The sequence below is a fragment of the Rhineura floridana genome, chromosome 3 (assembly GCF_030035675.1).
Source record: "Rhineura floridana isolate rRhiFlo1 chromosome 3, rRhiFlo1.hap2, whole genome shotgun sequence".
Lineage (NCBI taxonomy): Eukaryota > Metazoa > Chordata > Lepidosauria > Squamata > Rhineuridae > Rhineura > Rhineura floridana.
This window is the reverse complement of record NC_084482.1, coordinates 197,556,352-197,576,702: the sequence shown is the minus strand read 5'-3', so window position 1 is coordinate 197,576,702 and position 20,351 is coordinate 197,556,352. Positions and strand designations below refer to the sequence as shown.

The following is a 20,351-nucleotide window of genomic DNA, read 5'->3' as shown; positions in this document are numbered from 1 at the left end:
AAACAACTGTTATCCCATTTTCCAGTGTCTCCTGTCACTTTCCTTATAGCAAAAAATGTGATGGGGTGGTGGTGGTTTTGTTGCACAAGAGCACCAAATCAGCTTTAATTGCACAACCTTGATTTGTTAGTATGTGCTTGGATCGCACCTATAAATAGCAACACTCTGGAAGCAACCTGCTGTCCCTATCTGCTGTTCAAGGCAGGGAGTGAGGAGTTTCAGGAGTGGAAAAGGAACGAACACCGCCTCCCTCTCTTCCAGCCCCTGCTTTCCCCTATTGTGCTGTGGAGCACTAGAGGGCTTAAGCAGACTTGCATGAAAGTGCAAAGAAGAGATATACCTTTAACAAAATGTTTATTTTGTCTATTTTTAAAAATGATAAACTGCCCTATATTGAAAAACGGCTCTTAAGGTTTTATATACAAACAATTTTAAAATGACAGATCCAATATAGAACATGATCAACCATAGAATAAAATGAACATAAAGCTGTTTAAGCAGCTGAAATTGTACCCTAATCTAAAATGCATGGGGAGGAAGGTTTACTGTGGCACAGAAAAACAATACTGAAAATTCAGAAAGGTGCTGTGGAATATCCTAGGCCACCACAGCTGTCCCTCTGGCTGCAGCAGCACCTTTGTACACTTACTTGGAGGTAACAGCACAATCCTCTTAACAGCTGTTCAGAATTAAATGGGGTTTACTCCCACATAATTGGGTATAAGATTGAAACCCAACTCAGTGGGACTTGATTCTCAGACAGCACACACAGAACTAGGCTCTTTGAAGAGAAACTGTAACCACAGTTCTGTGAATGATCATGGGATCCTTGCAGTGGCAAATTTATGGTCCCTAGGGCCCTGGGCACAGCCCTATTTGTTCATCTTTATATTATTAAGCAGTACTTTTACTGTCTAAATACAAGGAGTAGGAGAAATTGAGTGGAACACAACAAACTAAAATACTAGAATTCAATAGTAATTCATTGTCTACAGACATGTTTCAAGTTACCATCTCGGTTAATGATGTGTATTAATAGTTGAGGTGGGGGGCTCAGACACACAGGGACCCTTCTGTGTGTACTGATAAATCTACTCCTGGATCCTTGAAATAAAGCAGAAGACAGATTGTTTCAGGCAATCTGGAGACTTAACTTAAAAATCCTATCTGTCACTGGCTTTTTATGTGATGTTGGGGATAAGAAAATAAGAACATAAGAAGAGCCTGCTGGATCAGGCCAGTGGCCCATCTAGTCCAGCATCGTGTTCTCACAGTGGCCAACCAGGTGCCTGGGGGAAGCCCGCAAGCAGGACCCGAGTGCAAGAACACTCTCCCCTCCTGAGGCTTCCGGCAACTGGTTTTCAGAAGCATGCTGCCTCTGACTAGGGTGGCACAGCACAGCCATCACGGCTAGTAGCCATTGATAGCCCTGTCCTCCATGCATTTGTCTAATCTTCTTTTAAAGCCGTCCAAGCTGGTGGCCATTACTGCATCTTGTGGGAGCAAATTCCATAGTGTAACTATGCGCTGAGTAAAGAAGTACTTCCTTTTGTCTGTCCTGGATCTTCCAACATTCAGCTTCTTTGAATGTCCACGAGTTCTAGTATTATGAGAGAGGGAGAAGAACTTTTCTCTATCCACTTTCTCAATGCCATGCATAATTTTATACACTTCTATCATGTCTCCTCTGACCCGCCTTTTCTCTAAACTAAAAAGCCCCAAATGCTGCAACCTTTCCTTGTAAGGGAGTCGCTCAGATATTACTCTGGTATCCTTTCAATCAAAGCAGCAGCCAACTAGCCATGGCTTACAGCAGAAACTAAACAATACTCAAGTAGCACTTTAGAGATTCTACATAGAAACAGAAATGCAAACAATGAAAAATACAAGAAAATTTCAGAAAATTTTGGCTACACGCTTTCACAAATACATACTGTAATAGAGAAAAATTAATGAAATTGAAGTATTTGTAAAAAAATCACCAGATTCTCACCATAAAATGTTGGACATCCACTAGATTTCCCACTAGACAAGACAATTTGTCACCAGATGCGTGCCTAAAAACACTAGATTTACTGAGAAAAATCACTAAATTGGCAACAGTATAGATGTCCTCTCCTGCAACTTTATACCCAGCAAGCCTCCAATAGGCTGCGGCTGTCCAAACCGAAACTAGAAGAGCTACCAGGCGAAAGGAAAGGAGAAGCTCCATTGGACGCCTGTCTTCAGTCCTGACAAATCAGAACTACCGGAGCTGGAAGAAGTGGCGGAAGTGGAGTTATTTTCCCAGTTCAGAGTACGAGACCAAGAGCTGCGAAAAAGAGACTACAATTCCTAGGGAGTGCGTTTTGCAAGCAGCAAGCGAAGAGAGCGGGACAGACGGGATATGTGTGTGGCCTTTCGGGAACTGTAGTTAAACGTTCTTATAAGGGCGTGGCCAGACGGAGTGTTTAAATCCCGTGAGGAAAGCAGTTTTTTTTTATTTTGGCTGATTGCGGATCTGTTGGATTTTTCATGCTAACGCCTCCTCCCTTCAATTGTACAGCTCCTGTTGCTTCTAAAGAGAACAACCTTTATGCAGGTTCTTGGTTTAAATTCCTTGATAATATCCTGAGTATCCAGTTTGAATTCCCCCCCCCTTGCTAGTTAGCCTGGATGAAGATTTATCCTAGGGGCTTGTTCGCTCATGATGCAAATACTGTATTTGCACATCCTACCTGCTTAAGATATATTTCTCATCACTCCTTACCACCTGCGCCCTTCCTATCTGTGGATTATGTTCTGCGGTGTGTGGATACTTCATCCAGGATTAGGGTGGTGATCTCCAGCATTTAATTTGAACCAGGGCGCACCCCTGAAAGTTCCTCTGCTCTTGTTAGTGCAGTGCGGTTTGAGATTGATAGCGGCGATGTGCGACGGTGCAACAGTGGAGAAAGCGCTGGAGAAAACGTAGATGTTATTCACTCAAACTTTCACGGGCTTTTTGTAGGGAATAGCTACAATCTGAACCTTGTAGCCAGACTACAGCAAATACAAAAAGCTCCGGTTTGTGTGGGAGCGGAACAGCACAACATATGTTGAATGTGCCTTGCCCGGCCCCCACCCAACTCTCATTTTGCCCCTACAAAGCCCCTTTTCCCTCTCATGTATGTCTGCTCTGTTCCATGCACACCCCCTTGCGGTGTGTGTTGTTTTGGCACCCAGGACCTCTTTTGTGTGTTTGTAATAGCTTCCCAGAGGGGGCAGTCATGTTAGTGGTCTCTTGTAGCGAAAACAATCCTCTTACAGCGCCTTGGAGGCTACTCAGTTTATTATGGCATAAGCTTTTGTGGACTCAAGCCTGCTCTGCTTGTTCAGTTGCAGGAAGTGAAAGTTGGCAGGTACATAAAAAGGGGGAAATGGTAAGGTGGGAACTGAACAGCGAGGAGATGCAAAAACGACAGCCAGTGATAATTAGAACTGAAATGAATGCTAAATAGTTAAACATTTTCCAAAAACTGACTGATGATAATTTACTCCACAGTGTTGAGATTGTATTAAAGCTTGTAGCGAGGCAGGGAATCTTGCACAAGAAAGAGCTACAGATCCGGAGGTTGCCAAACTGTGGTCTGTGGGCTCTGTTTAGGTGGTCCGTGGCATGTCTATAAAAACACAATTAAAAGTTGTACACCTCTTAGCACAGCACATTAGGGTTGCTACAACAGACAGAAAAATCATTAAATGGTCTACTAAGCCCCTTGGCAATTTTCAAGTTTGGGGGATGCTGTGTTAGATAAACATCCCTTCTGGTTTTGAATGCTGAAGGCGGTGCAGTTTGGGAAATGTTTGACGCTGGACTTTCAAACCTTACAGGATCCACCTCCCCCAAGCCCGTTTTATTTTGCTTCCTTCAAAATGGGGCAATCCACTTCTGCTGTATTTGGTGGGCCCTCCTGCTCCTTCTGCGAAGTGGGATCCTGGAGGAAGGGTCGCCGCCGAGCCACCTGCTTTGCATGCAGAAGGTCCCGGGTTCAATCCCTGGTATCTCTAGGGAGGGCTGGGAGAGACTCCCTGCCTGAAAACCTGGACAGCTGCTGCCAGTCAATGCAGACAATACTAAGCTAGATGGTCCAGTGGGTCTGACTTGGTATAAGGCGGCTTCCTATGTTCCTAGGACATCTGCCCCAAAGTCACACCCAGATGGCAGCACTAAGTACCGGAGTTCAACCTGGAAGTAATAATAATCAGGAATTAGTCCTGAGCATGCGCAGGATTGAGAAGACATGATTCGTTAGAAAAGACAATAATGCTGGGAAAAAGAGAAGGGAGTAGAAAAAGAGAAAGGCCAAAGAAGAGATGGATTTATTCCATAAAGGGAGCCACAAACCTGAACTTACAAAATCTGAACAGGGTGGTTCATGACAGAGGCTCTTGGAGGTCGCTGATTCATAGGGTCGCCATAAGTCGTAATCAACTTGAAGGCACATAACAACAACAACATGCTCAGGTTGCCTGTTTCTTACCCTTTTGAGTTACTGCATTTTGGATACACATATTTAGGATTATAGCCATAACTTTGCCAACTGTTTTGCTCCAGTGCCTGGTGACGCAGAAGGCTAGCATCCTACTCCATTCTCTGTTTCTGTCATTGTTTCTATCATATGCTCCCCCAGTCCATAACAGGAACATGGGAAGACGCCTTATACCAGGTCAGACCATTAGTCCAGCTAGCTCAGTATTGTCCACACTGACCAGCAGCAGCTCTCTGAGGTTTCAGGCAGAGGTCTTTCCTATCTGGAGATGCCAGGATTTGAACCCGGGACCTTCGCATGCAAGGCTGATGCTTTTTAGGGGCTGAGCTTTGTCAGAGCCCTGTCAGAATTGGAAGATGGTAACCATTTCTTGGTACAGCTGGTATAGTGCAGTGGGGAGGAGAGCCTGGCTGGGAGTCCAGAGTCTGTGAGTTCAAATCCCCACTCGTGTCTCCTGGATGTCAAGGGGCAGCTAAAGATCACCCCCACACGGAGTGGCTCAGGGGTTATGGGCCCTGCCACCTGTGCAGCCGTGGGCAAGCTATAGGAGTTCTTTTCCTCTCACCAAGCACCCTGTCCAGACGGCAACTGGTCTGGAATGTCTCCACCTTGTACTGGGCCAGGGAGACAGACTAGGAATACTGTTGGTGTACCGTCCACCTTGCTGCCCAACAGCTTCCTTAGCTGAGCTGACAGAGATAGTCTCGGAGGTGCTGTTGAGATCCCCTAGACTTTTGGTACTGGGGGATTTCAACGTCCATGCCGAGGCTGTCTTATCTGGCGCAGCTCAGGACTTCATTGCCTCCATGACAACAATGGGGCTGTCTCAATTTTCTACTGGCCCAACGCATGTGTCGGGACATACTCTTGATCTGATCTTCGCCACTGGACATGGAGATGGTGATCTGGTGGTGGGGTGTTTTTCATCTACCCCATTGTCATGGACAGATCACAGCTTGTTGAGATTTAGACTCACAGCGGCTCTTTCCCTCTGCAAAGGTGGAGGATCTATTAAGTTGATCCGCTCCTGAAGCCGGATGGATCCCGTAATATCGTTCAGAATCTAAGGCCCTCCTCCGGGTACCAACCCATCGGGAAGCCCGGAGGGTGGTTACGAGATCTAGGGCCTTTTCTGTGGTGGCCCCTGAGTTGTGGAACAGCCTCCCTGAAGAGGTACGCCTGGCGCCTACACTTCCATCTTTTCGGCGCCAGGTAAAGACCTTTTTATGCTCCCAGGCATTTTAATCTTCTTAACTTTTTTAATCTTTTAATCTGTATTTTAATTTTTGTAGTATTTATTTTGTTTTTGCTGTGCTTTTTGTTGTTTGTTTGTATATGTTTTTGTATTTTTATTATGATATATTGTATTTTATTTTGTTTGTTCACCGCCCTGAGAGCTATTTCGCTAAGGGCGGTATATAAATTGAAATAATAAATAAATAAAATAAAATAAAGTCCCAAGGAGCCCAGTTGTCCCCCAGCTGGCAGTTGCGGACAAGGAAGGGGCTGGCTTGTGCAGCTGTGGCAAGCTGAGCAGGCCCTAGGCAGCTGGGGAGGACTAGCCTCAGAGGGAGGCAATGGAAAAACCCCTCTGAATACCACTCACCATGATTCATAGGGTAGCCATAAGTCGGGATCAACTTGAAGGCTTTCCATTTCCAACCATTCCTTGCCTCTTTTTTCTCTGTTTCCCTTGCCAGATTGCCGCCTGTTCCTTTTGCATCAGTTCCAGAGAGGGGAGCCACTGTCATTTCTCCAGCCAAGGCCTGTTGGCGTTCTGGTGAGAAAGTAAAGTGAACATCTGCATTTTTCAGCCCTGCCGTTTGGGAGCCATGGCTGCCGAGAGCATCATCCAGAAGCTTCAGTCGGAAGCCACTTGCTTCATTTGCTCAGAGTATTTCATAGATCCTATCACTCTAGACTGTGGGCACAACTTCTGCCATGCCTGCGTTCTGAAGCATTGGGGGAAGAGTCTCGATGTGACCGCCTGTCCTCGCTGCAGAAATGAAGTTGCTCGGGTGAGCTTCAAGCCAAACGGGCAGCTGGCCCACGTTGCTGGGTTAATCAGGCAGTTGAGTGAGCAGGCAAGACAAGGGTCTGGAAGGGTGAAAGACTGTGAGGAACATCAGGAGGTCCAGAGATCTTTCTGCAAGGATGATAAAGCCCTCTTCTGCTCGGGATGTGATGAATCCAAAGAGCACCAGGCTCACAGTGTTGTTCCTGTGGATGAAGTTGCTCAAGAGTACAAGGTAGGACCTCTTTATTTATAGGACTGGGTGGGGGGGATTGTGCAGATGATGACCCCCCCAAAAAATGAAGTGATAGGACTGGAGGGCTGGAATGCCGGGTGAGGGAGTATGTTGACTGTGGGAAGGACTGGAAATCAAGGACCTTTACAGACATCCTTTTTAGTGAGCATTCATGATGATTTGTGCTCATGATGCTCTCGGGATGGTCACACGTGATCCCGCTTTCAATGTTTTTGGGCGGTCACACCGCATCCTTCCTGCAGTAGTTGGTGCATATCCCGTAACTTTCTCCTGAAATCCCACAAAATTTTATACCACAAATGTTCTGGTTTATTTTTGTACCTCACCTGTTGTGCTATATGCCCCTCCAGACAGCGATAATGTGATAGCATTGTTGAAGCATCACAGAACAAACTGAAGCAGAATAAATCCACGCTAATGCACTATTAGAGAGGCAGTGTGGTGTAGAGGTTAAGGTGTTGGACTATGACCTGGGAGACCAGGGTTCAAATCCCCACACAGCCATGAAGCTCACTGGGTGACCTTGGGCCAGTCACTGCCGCTCAGCCTCAGAGAGGCAATGCTAAACCCCTCTGAATACCGCTTATGAAAACCCTATTCATAGGGTTGCCATAAGATGGAATCGACTTGAAGGCAGTCAATTTCTTTTCCCCCCCAATGCACTATTATTGTATCAAGAACATGTTGCAGAAGACACCCACAATAAAACAGCAGTCTGGAGGGACCCCAAGAAGGAAGCTTTCCTGAGTTTATTCCTGGCTGATCTGAATTAGGCAGTAATTCTAAACCTACCCAGTAGAGCAGTGGTTCTCAAACTTTTTTGGTTTGTGGCGCACTGTAAAACATATAAATATTTTCTGGCGCACTTCGTGTACAAAATTTAAAATATATTAATATATTTTAAACTATGAATAAAAATAACTTAAACTATAGAAAACTATTACTTACAAATGGGTTTCTTCTCATTTTTAAAATATACTTTCATAATATTTGAGGCATACCTAGCCACCTCTTAGGGTGCACCAGTGTGCCTGGGCGCACTGTTTGAGAATCACTGCAGTAGAGAGTAAGCCTCATTGCATTATGATGGACTTATCTGAGCAAATGTGTCTGTGATTGCACTGGTAACATTAATGCATTTTAGGGCAGGAATGTAACACTTCCCTCTTTGCCACTTATCTCCCACTTCTTTGTTCCAAACTCAGATTGGCTGCAAAGCTTCCATCCTTTTGGAAAAGGGAGCAAACTCCCTTGCACTGGAATGAGAGGAAGAGATCCAGCAACTTACTCACCTTGCCCTTCTCTCCCAATGACAGTCTATATTCTGTAGTGCTTCTGGTGGTGAAGCCTTTGAACCCTCATTAGCTGAGCTTGGGTGATGGGTTAGAACTTTCAATAAAATGCTACCTCTTTGGGGGGGGGAAGGCAGCTGGCATGTTTACAGTCTAGTTTCTGTGAGGGCAGGGAAAGTTCTCAGAACAGATGATGAAATCCTCACAGAGATTAGGAGTGTAATGTGGCTGGCTGAAGACTGGGAACAGGCCCTAGGAGATCGGAAGGATGAGCAAGGTGGTTGAAGAAAGTGTGTTGCGTATGCAGTCCACTGAGAGAAAGGAACCAGCAAGAAGGGGAAGGAGATGGAAGTATAAGGAAAAGGATGGAGATGAAGAACTAAGGCAACTCAATGGTCCAGCCTACTCTGACTGCAGACTTCTAGTATTTAAGAACTGTCTCATTTGTTTTTCCCTCCAGGATCGCCTTGTTAGGTGCATTGAGGTTCTAAAGGAGGAAAAAGACAAGATTGTGGTGCAGCAGTTGGATACTGAAAAGCAATATCAAGACCATCTTGTAAGTGCCACAGTTACTGGAAAGTGAACACTTACATTCACATTTTACAACTAGTTTTAAGGGCGGAATTAAGAATAGCCTTTCTTAAGGAGTTCATAAAAAGATACTTCAAGGAAGGGCCTTTTGGAAATATTCTGTCAGAGAATAGAGTTGGAAGGGACCTATAAGGCCATCAAGTCCAACTCCCTGCTCAATGCAGGATTCCAAGTTAAAGCATTCCTGACAGGTGGCTGTCCAGCTGCCTCTTGAATGCCTCCAGTGTTGGAAAGCCCACCACCCCCCTAGATAATTGGTTCCATTGTTGTACCGCTGTAACAGGAGGTTTTTCCTGATGTTCAGTTGAAATCTGGCTTCCTGTAACTTGAACCCATTATTCCATGTTCTGCACTCTGGGATGATCAATAAGAGATCCTGGCCCTCCTCTGTGTGACAACCTTTCAAGTATTTGAAGAGTGCTGTCGCATCTCCCCTCAGTCTTCTCTTCTCATGGCTAAACATGCACAATTCTTTCAGTCTATCATCATAGGGCTTTGTTTCCAGTCCCCTAATCATCCTTGTTGCCCTCCTCTGAACTTGTTCCAGTTTGTCTGTATCCTTCCTAAAGTGCAGTATGCAGAACTGGATGCGGTAAGAGGAGGCCTAACCAGTGCCAAATAGAGGGGAACTAGTACATCACATGATTTGGAAGCCATGCTTGTTAATGGAGCCTAAAATAGCATTTGCCTTTTTTGCAGCCACATTGCCCTGTTGGCTCATATTCAGCTTGTAGTTAACAACAATTCCAAGATCCTTCTTGCATGTAGTATTGTTGAGCCAAGTATCCCCCATCTTATAACTGTACACTTGGTTTCTTTTTCCTTGTTGTAGAACTTTGCACCTATCCCTGTTAAATTTCATTCTGTTCCTTTCAGCCCAATCCTCCAGCTTATCAAGATCCCTTTGATTTTTGTTTCTGTCTTCCAGGGTACTACTGATCCCTCCCAATTTTATGTCATCTAAATATTTGATAAGCATTCCCTGCACCTCCTCATCCAAGTCGTTAATAAAACTGCTGAAGAGCACTGGGCCCAGGACTGAGCCCTATGGTACCCCTCTCATTACCTCCCCCCACTTTGAGAAGAAACCATTGATAAGCCCTCTTTGTCTATGATTCTGTGAATATAGAACGTGGTCCATGTGAGAAGTTAGAGACCAGGAAATTAGTGCACATTTCTAGGCTCTAGATCACTGTTCTTTAACCTTGGATGCCCAGATGTTGTCAGACTACAATGCCCACCAACCCCAGCCAATGGCAAAGGATGATGGGAGTTGTAGTTCGACATCATCTGGGGACCCAACAGTGCTCTAGGTGTTAACAACTGTTGGATGGTCCATATCTCTGTCCTGCCCCCCACCCCACCTTACAACAATGAGATGCAAACTACGTGTGGTGGTGGTGTTCTGGCGTGTTGCCCCATCCTTATCCCAGCAGCCAATGCTGTTATGTAGGGGTGGGACAATTTGCATCATGAATTCATTCATTCAGTTTAATTTATATTGCATTTTGGCTTGATCCAGCAAGGCTGTCCTTAAGCTGCCGCAGCTTCCTCTCTGAAAAGAGTGAATATTTGTGGACGTTCAAAAAGCTGCATATCGATGTTCTGAAATGCCTCTCCTGCACAGGTTGCATCCTGAGGCTCCTCAGTTCCTGAAATTAACACATTTCCCCTCCTCCTTCCATCTGCTTGTTGCAGCAGCTGACAGAAAAGGAGAGGCAAAACATGGCAACTGCCTTCAAGGAGCTGACCCGGTTTATGGGTGAGCAGTGGGACTATGTGGTGGCCAGGATGGAAGAGGTAGATGACAACATCATGTTGAAGAGGGACAAGCACATGGCCCGACTCTCCAAGGAACTTAACTGTCTTAAGGCTGCCATTGAGGAGTTGGAGGCAAAGAGCCAGCAACCAGTGCTTCAATTTCTGCAGGTAAGGAGTGTAGGAGAGAAATGACCAAAGAAAGATCATCTCCTGGAGAAAAGGACGCTTCCACCTATAAGAGGAGTGAAAGGAGCACATTGTTTTATATTGTTTTAAAATTTTTAATTGTGTTTTAAATTGTTTTTTAAAAGATGTATCTTAAATTGTATTTGTTTTTAGTTACTGTAAACCGCCCAGAGATTTTCGGCTATGGGGTGGTATACAAGTATAATAAATAAATAAATTGTAAGTGCACCTGCTGCTGCCAGCAAGGTGGAAACTTCCATACCGAAGCATCCAAGAAACGCAGGATAAGGCACCAGTGGTGACCGTCTGGCCCCATGGGGCTGTGAGGCCTGTTTGGCCAAGCCACACTCACCTGCCCCACACCTGATATCTGGAGTGGGGCAGATAAAGATGCAACTGGGCTGGAAGGCGGATCAGCTGGGCTTGCAGAGTGCTGCATCTTTGCCCATGTGGGCCAAAATGGGTTACCTAGCATCATTGTGGCATCAGATGATTGATAGGTGGGTGATCCTGCCCACCTATCAAACTTGCCCTGCTGGGGGCAAAAATAAGGGAAAAAATAAGGATCTGGACCACTGGTTAGATGCAGTTCCCCACCTCTGTGCTAAGGGAGCTGCTTTGAAATTTCTTTGTTGAATAGTATTGGGATCTGTCCTTGCTTCTCTGTCATTGTCTTCATGTCTCCCCACTAGCTTCTGTTTCTGTGCTAGAATTGTTCTCCTCTTCCAAGAGATGTCACTTTATAATTGGCCTGCCACAAAGGAGAGCACTCGATGTAGATGCCTTTCCCAACCATACTGAGAATGACTTGTAAGAAGAGCTATGCGTGAAATTGGGATGATACATTTATTAAATCTGCACTAGATATTTGAGAGCAAGTGTGGTTTAGCTTAGTGCGAGGGTGGACGGAAGATAGATTAGGAAACCACTGGTGGATCTCTGGCTGATTTGCAGCGGATCAGTAAGAGTTCCTGACTCCCAACTTAACAACAGCAAGCACGAAACAGCATTCCCCATGTCAATTAGCTAGTAGGGATGGAAGGATCTGTCCATTTCTGTTCCCTGTTTCTCATTTTTCTAACCTTAAATTCAGATCTCCATATTTCTGCAGCGTTGCAATTAAAAAAAAAAAAACTCATTCAGCATTTAAGTGCGAATGTTGCCTTATAAACACATTTTTGTACACAGACTAGACTAATGTACACATTTCTTCTAATACAATACATTTTTGAATGTTATTTTCACTACTATATTAATGTTTCTGCACATTTTTGCCTAATACATGCATTTTGTAAAACATTGGTTGATTGGAGAACTGCGTTGCAAAATGTGGATAATTGCAAATTTCACATGATAGTTGTGTTTTGGTTCTCATATTGTTTCGGAAAGTGCAAATTTGATAGATTTGCCTTTAAATTGAACTGAATCACATTTCTCCCTCATTCCTAGTTCAGAATGGACTTCTGTGTGAAAGAACTTTGAGCTCTGGTACTGAAAGCAAAGTTCCTAGGCCCAGAATGTCTTTGGAGATACCCTATTCCTTAGTCCTGACTGCATGTTTTGCATCTGGCTCTGCTTGTTAGACTGGAGAGTTCTAGTAAAAAACATTGTAGATCCAGCAAGCCTGAAATCTGCTACCTATGGTATGGTGTAGTATGGAAGAGTGTTGGACACAGATCACCAAGAGTGAGGTGCTGATCCATGCTTGGCTCTAACACTCTTAGTCAAGCCTACCTCTCAGGGCTGTTGTGAGGCTAATAAACCCCCATTTATGCTATCTTGAACTTCTGGGTAGAAAGTGTGTAGGAAGGCCTGAGGAACATGGATTTTTGTCTTGGTTCCTGTTCTTGGCCCAATATATCCAATCCACATAAAACTTTGCCCTCGTTTTATGAAGACATGCCCCCTTCCCAGTCTTTATGTGGTAAATATGAAGTAGACTGCTATACACAGGGTTGGGGGAGAAGAGAGGCCTTCAGTAGCCAGGATTTTGAGGGGTATCTCTAGGATGGCAGGCACTGAGTTCCTTATTTTTTCTCTCTCTTCTAGGATGTTGGGAGTATCTTGGAGAAGTAAGTGAACTCCATATTAAAAGCTGAATCCTAGATAACAGATAATTTTTCCTTGTCAAAGGACTGGTTGGGCCAGTGTAAAAACAGAAACGACAAAACAGGAACATTGTAGAATCTTTGTCTCCTCTAATCAGTGGATCCTTTCTATGATTCTATGAAGCTGCAATAGTAATTGCGTGGAGTCAAAATCTTATGGTTTATTATTTGATTATCATTTTTTTGAAAGTATGAATTAAAATTTGATGGAAGCCCTGTTACAGATTTTCTTGAGGAATATTAATGTCCCAGTTAACTCTGTAGACCCTAAATTAATGCATTCTTATTCCTATCAACAGTGGCATGAGTTTTTTTAAAATGCATTTCTATGGGGAAAGGCCTCTCCCGTTTTCTTACTCAGCCTTTGCTAATATGGTGCCATCCGGATGTTTTGGACTACAGCTCCCATCAGCCTCAGCCAGCACTGCTCTTACCAAAGAGAAAGACCTGGCCATGGGTTTATAGTTCCAAGATTGTAAGACGCATGAATTGAGAGACCATGTTGAATTGTGGCTGATTTAGCCTAGCTGAATGTCCATCTGTGCATTTAGTTTTAGATGGGCATCAAAGTTTTGAAGGTATTTTGGATCTTGTGCCTAAGGCGCTTCCACACCTGTGCTTTTCTATATCTGCCTGTGACTTGAGACTTTCTGCTGGTCACCCCCATCAGAGCTAGCCCAACCCAACTGGTAAAACAGATGTTTTGGCAGGGCTGGGGAGCTGCAGGCCCAGGAGCCAAATCCGGCCCTCCAGGGCTCTCTTTCCAGCCTTGAGACTCTCCCCAGACCACACCCTCTTTTCCCAGGCTACACCCCTGACTGGCTTTGCTTCACATCCTCCTTTGCCTGTCCTTGAACTCTGATAATGACTCTTGCTTGCCTGGGTGGAGGATAGTGTGTAGGTAGAAACTAGCCTACCATATAATTTATGTTCACTGCTCTATCCACTTTTGCCTCTGGCCCTGTCCACCACTGGCATGTGGCCCCTAGAAAGTTGCCCAAAAGGAAATGCGACCCTTGGGCTGAAAAAGATTTCCCACCCCTGGGCTAGGGGATCTGAATTCAAGAGACGGCAAATTACACAAAGGAGCAACCATCGTTCCACCTAACTTGGGCCAACAGGATAGAGTTTGGGGCAAGGTATGCCAGACCTCCTATGATTTCCCCAGTTGTAGCCTCTTCCACTTGTTCTATTTACCCTGTGAGGAAAGGGCACAGATCTGTAATACCGCAGTGAAAGATTGAGGAGGGAGCACAGCTCCTCCATGCAGTGATCTGTTGGTCAGGTGTATCCAAAACCAGTTTTTTGTCAGTCTGGCTGCAATCTAGATTTAGCTCCTCCTCCTTTTCCACTAATGCTTCTGACTGCAAGGATAGTTGGTATGAAAATATCTCTTTCTCTCCAGGTGTGAGAAGCAGAAGTTTCCCTGTACAGCAGCTTTTCCAACAGAGGCGAAACTGGAAATTTGGAAATTGTGTCATTTTAATGCCTGGCTGTTGGGTACCATAAAGCAATTTGAAGGTAATGGAAGGACTTGGATAAAATTCTTATTTCTATTGAACTCTTGACAGCACCGTGCAGTGGTTACAGTTTGGTCCCTTGAAATGCTTGGGGGGGGGAGACAGAGGGGGGAAATTGGTCACATAGTTTTTATTTTACATTTGCATTTCCTGTGGGGAACCTCCAGCCTGCAGGCCAGTCTGGGCCTGCCAGGGGTTCTAATTTGGCCCATGAGTCCATTTCCCCAAAACCACACACACCATCGCTGGGTGATGTTGGATGATGGGTAGGGTTCAGTCCTGTTCAGTGCTGCTTCGCCAACGCATTCCCCCACCACCACCCTGTGGGTCACCTTTGGCAAGCTGTTAGCCTTGTACACTTGGCAAAGTTGTCTTCCCCACCCCTGCCAAGGTGACTTGGCCTAACCCCTTGCTATTCTGGTGCTCTCATTGGCCCCATTACCACAAAGCTTGGTTTCTGATTAGCAGAGCCCACTGCCACTCTTTCCCTGGGGTTTGCAAATTTTGAAAATTAAAATGGTGAGCAGCTGGAGACTTGGGAGCTGACTGGCACAGTTCTTTGCTTTGCCTTCCTTGCCCTCACCTGCCACCAACCCACCCAGCTGGTGCAGCAGCGGGGAGGCAGAGAGCAGAGCAGCTGGAGCCAGTGACAGAACCAGAAGGCCCCTGGTCCAAGATGTCCTCAAACCGGGTAGTGCCTCTGAGTAGACCTCTAAGGAATCCAGAAGGTCACAATGTTTTAATTTCTTAGACAGACATTTTTATTTTACATTATTTTTAAAATGTATTTGTATCCTGCTATGGTTTTATTTACTGCCTTTATAATCCCACCTTTCCTTCAAGGAGCTCCATACATGGCTTTCTCCCTCTCCATATTATCCTGGCATCAACCATGTGAGGTAGATTAGACTGAAAATTGTGGGAATCTGAACCGCAGTCTCCCAGGTCCTAGTCTGACACTGACCACTGCACCAACTTGGTGTCCATGGCAGACTCTGTTTTAGAATGGTTTGAAATAAAGGACTTTTGGAAATCAGTGTAAACTTGGGCCCACAACATCTTAGAAGCCTTCCAGCATGAAAGACTTGCGTCTAAGGAACACTCCCAACAGAAAACTCTCCCAGCTGTTACCGGGAAAGGAAATCTACCCAAATTTCAAATTTACAGTTTTCTTTTCAGGGAGACATTTTATGTTAGGAGGCGGCAAATGTGAATATAGGAAAGTAAAACTGGAATTTGCTTGAGAATTCTCCTCCACCCCTAAGAATCTCCTCAGCTTCTGCTTAATCCTGCTCTTGAAGTAAGAAAAAATAATAAATGGTATCTAATAAGATAGGCTGATCCTTTTGACAAAAGGACAATGGTGTGGTGATCAAACTGTGTTCCTTATCCTTCCTCAGACACTATGGAATCAGGATATCAAGAGCAGGAAGGTAAGTTTCTGGGGCTTACGGAACACCAAATTCATGGAAGGGGTGGGAGCCTGTCTGGAAGTTGATTGCTGCTGTTTTACTGGATTTTCTTGGGATTAGTTAGTCCACTGGAGAATTGGGGAAAAGGCAATGTTTCCATATCTCTTTACACCTGTTTCTGTGACTTTAAAGAAAGCGATGCAAAATCCAGTGGGTAACTTGTGTTCACAGGCAACACTGGAGGGTGTTCAGAATAACCATCAGAAATTATGTCATGTTCGGTGGAGGCTGGTCCATTAGGGCGGATCAGTCACTTGCCCCATCAACCTCAGTCTGCCGTCATCCGCCTGCCTTCTTACAGCCATTCCAGAGGGTGGCCCTGGCTGTCAGCTTTGTCTTGGTGTTGCCTTTGTAGACCTCAGCAGGGAGGAGGATGGGGTCAAAACTAGAATTCCTTGGCTCTGCCTGTCATTAGCTCTGCCTCTGCCTGCTGTTGGTCTCTCCGCCTTCTTCCACCCTAGCTGTCCCAACGATGAGCATCTGCCACCACTGGTCACATTTTGACAGCTGTGACTTTCAGAAGCTTCAGGCCAGAATTGCAGGTGGTGACTAAATAGGAGGCCACAGCTTTCCTCCCTTCCCCACATGATTGCAACCATCGCGTTGTGAATTTCACTGCCCATTGCAAGCGGCATTTAAAAAGGGAAGCTGGCATGGGGAAAATGGTCGCAAAGCTTGTCTGCTTGTAGTTTGCGGGAGCCCAGTGGTTCCTGCCAATAGTGGATTCCATGCACACTTCTGCGTGCTTTCTGTGACTTCATAGCATGGATGGGAAGCCTGTGGCCCTCCAGATGTTCTTGGGTTCCAGCTCCTGGTCAGCCCAGCCTCCAGCCAACATGGCCAATGGTCAGAGTTGGTGGTTGTGGTCCTCCAGATGTTGTTGGACTGCAGCAGGGATGGGAAACCTGTGGAAATTGCTGGACTTCAGCTCCCATCTTCCATGTCCATGCTGGCTGAGGCTAGCGGGAACATTTGTGACATATCTTTACTGGTAATCATAAGGGGTATTTAGAACAGGACTGAACAACATGCCACATATCACATCATAGGTTTTGCATTGCTCAAGATCACGAAGGAGGAGGAGACACGGATCAGCTCCTTCTATTGGTGGCTCGCAAGACGCGAGCTCTGGCTCCTGTTGGCTGAGCTCTCTAGCAGTCATTACTCAGGAGAACGTGAGAGGGCCTGTACCCACAAGCTGTTCACCCCACAGAACTGATGGCGATTTCCTGGGAAGTTGCTGAAAAGTCATTTAATCCAGGGAGTATTATGAGACCTCAAGGCCTGTTTTCTCTTGTCTGCCTTGGCTTTCGGTGAAAACAGTTAAGTAAAACTTCTGTCCTGGATCCAAGACCCATAATACCTCTTCGCCTTGGCCTTTGACACCTAAGGCATATAGTTTTAGGACCCCCACCTGATTTTGGTTAGTTTTTGTAATGGTACTCACCAGTACAGAGTGCCCTCTTTTTGTGTTGCCATAGGCAGCCATTTTGTGCTGGCACACTTGGCAGTCTCATCAAGACACGAGCACCAGCACCTCATTCTTTTTACCAAAAAAGCACCGCGTTTCCACTGCCCTTGATCAGTCTGCTATTAGCTTTGGTTGAGGTTATGCTCCCTGCTCAAAGGTGGGGAGTGTCTGGAAGAAGATGGGTGTCCCAGTTGCGCATGCAGGGCAGGGATTGTTATCTGGTGCAATTCCTGTACTGAGAAGCAGGACTGTTGGCTGGGCTAAGAGCTGGGAAGTTCCTAGTTCAAATTTTGCCTCAGCCGGGAATTAGAGGTGACTTGCTCTTACCTGCTGTTACGCTGCTAGCGCAAGAGCGCACCTCCAGACACCAGTAATGTGGTAGCACTGGGGGAAGCTTTCCAGAACAACTAATAAAGCGGAATTGTGTGTGGACAGTCCAGTATAAATCCACCACTAATGAACTATTGTTGCATCAGTGACATGTTGCAGAATACACTTGACAAAAAAAGAAAGAGTCTGGAAGGGCCCCATGCCAATGGATATGAAATCTTTTGAACACAATAGTTTATTATATGCTGAATATGATGACAACTTTCTAGGCTGATGATGTATCTCTTATCCCAACTCTTCTGCTTACAATAGTTTTTCTCTCTCGTAGAAAATGTGACTGGTGATTCAGACACAGATCAGCCCAAACGTTTGAAACTGGAAGTGAAACCTCAAGATCCCTAAGAAATGCAAATGATTTCCTCTAGGTGCTGGGCTGTGAGGAATTCCTAGCAAGCAGACATTTCAGGGAGGCCATGGTGGGTGGATTGCCAGAAAGTTTTCAAAGACAAAAGGGGAGGTGTTGCTAGTCCTCCTGACAAAGGGATCTGGGCCACAAGGCATAGAAATGCTGATATACCACTTTCAATCGCCTAAATTCAAATATCTATTCCTGACGTGGGGGTTCAAATCTGAGTGTCTTTGAACAACAAAGGGGGGAGGGAAAGGGGAATAGCTTTTTAAAATATGGATAGTTCAGATATGCTATTTACATTCTCTGGAGCCTTGTCTATAAAATGTCTTTACCCTTTTTGGGGGGTTCCAAGAGAAACCAGATCACACTCTCTCTCTCACCCCTTCCTCCTCCCCGTAAGGCAATCAGTCTGCCTCAGCCCCAGCTGGCTATGAATTTCCTGTCCCTGTAACCCCCATTCCTGCCTGGCGTCACTTTCCCTCTGTCCCATTTTTCCTACCTTCAGCTGCCGCTGCTACTCAGAGAGGCTAGTGGGCTGTGTGACATTGTAGGCTGAATCTCTATATCCACAGTGGCCACTTGCTTGTCCCTCAGCAAATGAGGAGCCTCCTGTGAGATGTTTCCAGTGAGAAAAGCAGATTCTGATGTGGAGAACCAGGGGTTGGACCCAGCCAATCCAGGAGATATTCCAAAATGGGGTCCCTCTTATTTGTCACATGTTACCATGATTTGTAGAAAGTAAAGCAGATCTTGATAATTTTTATAGATCATGACTGTTCACTCTTCTTGAGTGATTTATATGGGCATTGCCTTTGACATGTCTTTTAATGTATCTATTAAACATTAAAGGCTTCTCTTTTCTATTGCTGTCTGGTTTTTCTTTTTGGGGTCAAATATATATTGAGCACAGCTGGTATAGCACAGTGGGGAGGAGAGCCTGGCTGGGAGTCCAGAGTCTGTGAGTTCAAATCCCTGCTCGTGTCTCCTGGATGTCAAGGGCCAGCCAAAGATCACCCCCACAGTGAGTGGCTCAGGGGTTACGTGCCCTGCCACCTGTGCAGCTGTGGGCAAGCTGCAGAGTCCCAAGGAGCCCAGTTGCCCCCCAGCTGGCAGTTGCGGACAAGGAAGGGGCTGGCTTGTGCAGCTGTGGCAAGCTGAGCAGGCCCTAGCCGGCTGGGGAGGACTAGCCTCAGAGGGAGGCAATGGTAAACCCCCTCTGAATACTGCTTACCATAAAATCCCTATTCATAGGGTTGCCTTAAGTCGGGATCGACCTGAAGGCAGTCCATTGCCATTTTCATATATTGAGCACTTGTATCCATATAAGCCTCCCTCTCTCTTTCTCTCTCCTGTTAGGTTTTGTATCCTGTCCTTTCTCCAAAGAATGCTGCATGGCATACCAGGCTGCTTCCCCCATCTTATACTCACAACAACCTTCTGAGGTAGTCTAGCCTGGCAAACACAGAAGGCTCGGCTTTGTGCCGGACTGGTCAGGAATTTGAACCCAGGTTCTCCTCACCCAACAGTCCAGCACTCCTATCCACTACACACCACTTTGGCGCTCAGTATTTAAAATTTTACATGTGTGTTGCCTGGAATTTGGAGAAATCTGGTGGAAATGCTATCCCATATTCAAACAAGACAAGAGAGTGGTGAAGTCGGGTTTCCTTTTCTTCCTACAGCCACAGCAGTGGTGGAAGTGGGACAGCAGTTGAGCTAGCCCTCCAACTTTACCATTACACACAATCCCTCATTGTAGCGTGTGACTCTTCTTGGTCACTCTCAGCTGCTGAAACTGTGTACTATTGCCTATTGCAGGAGGAGCGCATGCACCTCAAGCCTATTGCAATTAGTGTCCTTCACTCGGGGATATCTCTCAACAAATACCACACAAACTTGCAGTGCTAATGTCTGTGCCACAGAAAATATGACAATTCCTAAGAGCTGTTCTAGCATGAGAGGATACAGTGGAGATGGTAGATGTTGGGATAAACCAGCTTGCATGCTTTTAATAGGGAGATGTCCCTTCTAGCCAGAATTTGAGGACACCACTATGCTTGTTTACTGTGATGTAACTTCCTATGGATAGGTGTTCTCTTCCTCTTCTTTGTTAAGAGATGTTCTCTTATTAGCATAATTCTCCATTAAACCACAGGAGAGAGAAACCACTACAGGCTTCTCTCCCAGATGATCCCAATCATGGACTAAATCTACTACCTACTTCTGTCTTTTCTCTGCAAGCTAGAGCCTGTTTCCTGAACATATGAAATGTTGTGAGTAAACATTCTTAATACTTTTTTTTACCAAAGAAGACTGTCTCTGTTGCTTTTATTCTGCTAGTCTGTATGAAGGGAAGGTGGGCTGGTTAATTCTCATTCCACTTTGCAAAATATATACTCTACTAAGCAATAGAACAACTGGACTGTT

General features: G+C 45.4%; 1 protein-coding gene across 1 annotated transcript in view; it reads left to right on the top strand.

Annotated features, from left to right (window-relative positions):
* Positions 1-2,466: 2,466 nt before the first annotated feature.
* Positions 2,467-20,351, top strand: part of LOC133378859 (E3 ubiquitin-protein ligase TRIM7-like) — a 34,381-nt gene continuing 16,496 nt past the window's right edge. The window contains exons 1-8 of the mRNA XM_061613473.1: positions 2,467-2,581; positions 6,212-6,760; positions 8,534-8,629; positions 10,363-10,593; positions 12,661-12,683; positions 14,125-14,240; positions 15,640-15,672; positions 17,841-17,910. Coding sequence (XP_061469457.1) covers positions 6,344-6,760; positions 8,534-8,629; positions 10,363-10,593; positions 12,661-12,683; positions 14,125-14,240; positions 15,640-15,672; positions 17,841-17,910 — 986 coding nt within the window. The 5' untranslated portion in view covers positions 2,467-2,581; positions 6,212-6,343. The remainder of the gene's footprint in view (positions 2,582-6,211; positions 6,761-8,533; positions 8,630-10,362; positions 10,594-12,660; positions 12,684-14,124; positions 14,241-15,639; positions 15,673-17,840; positions 17,911-20,351) is intronic.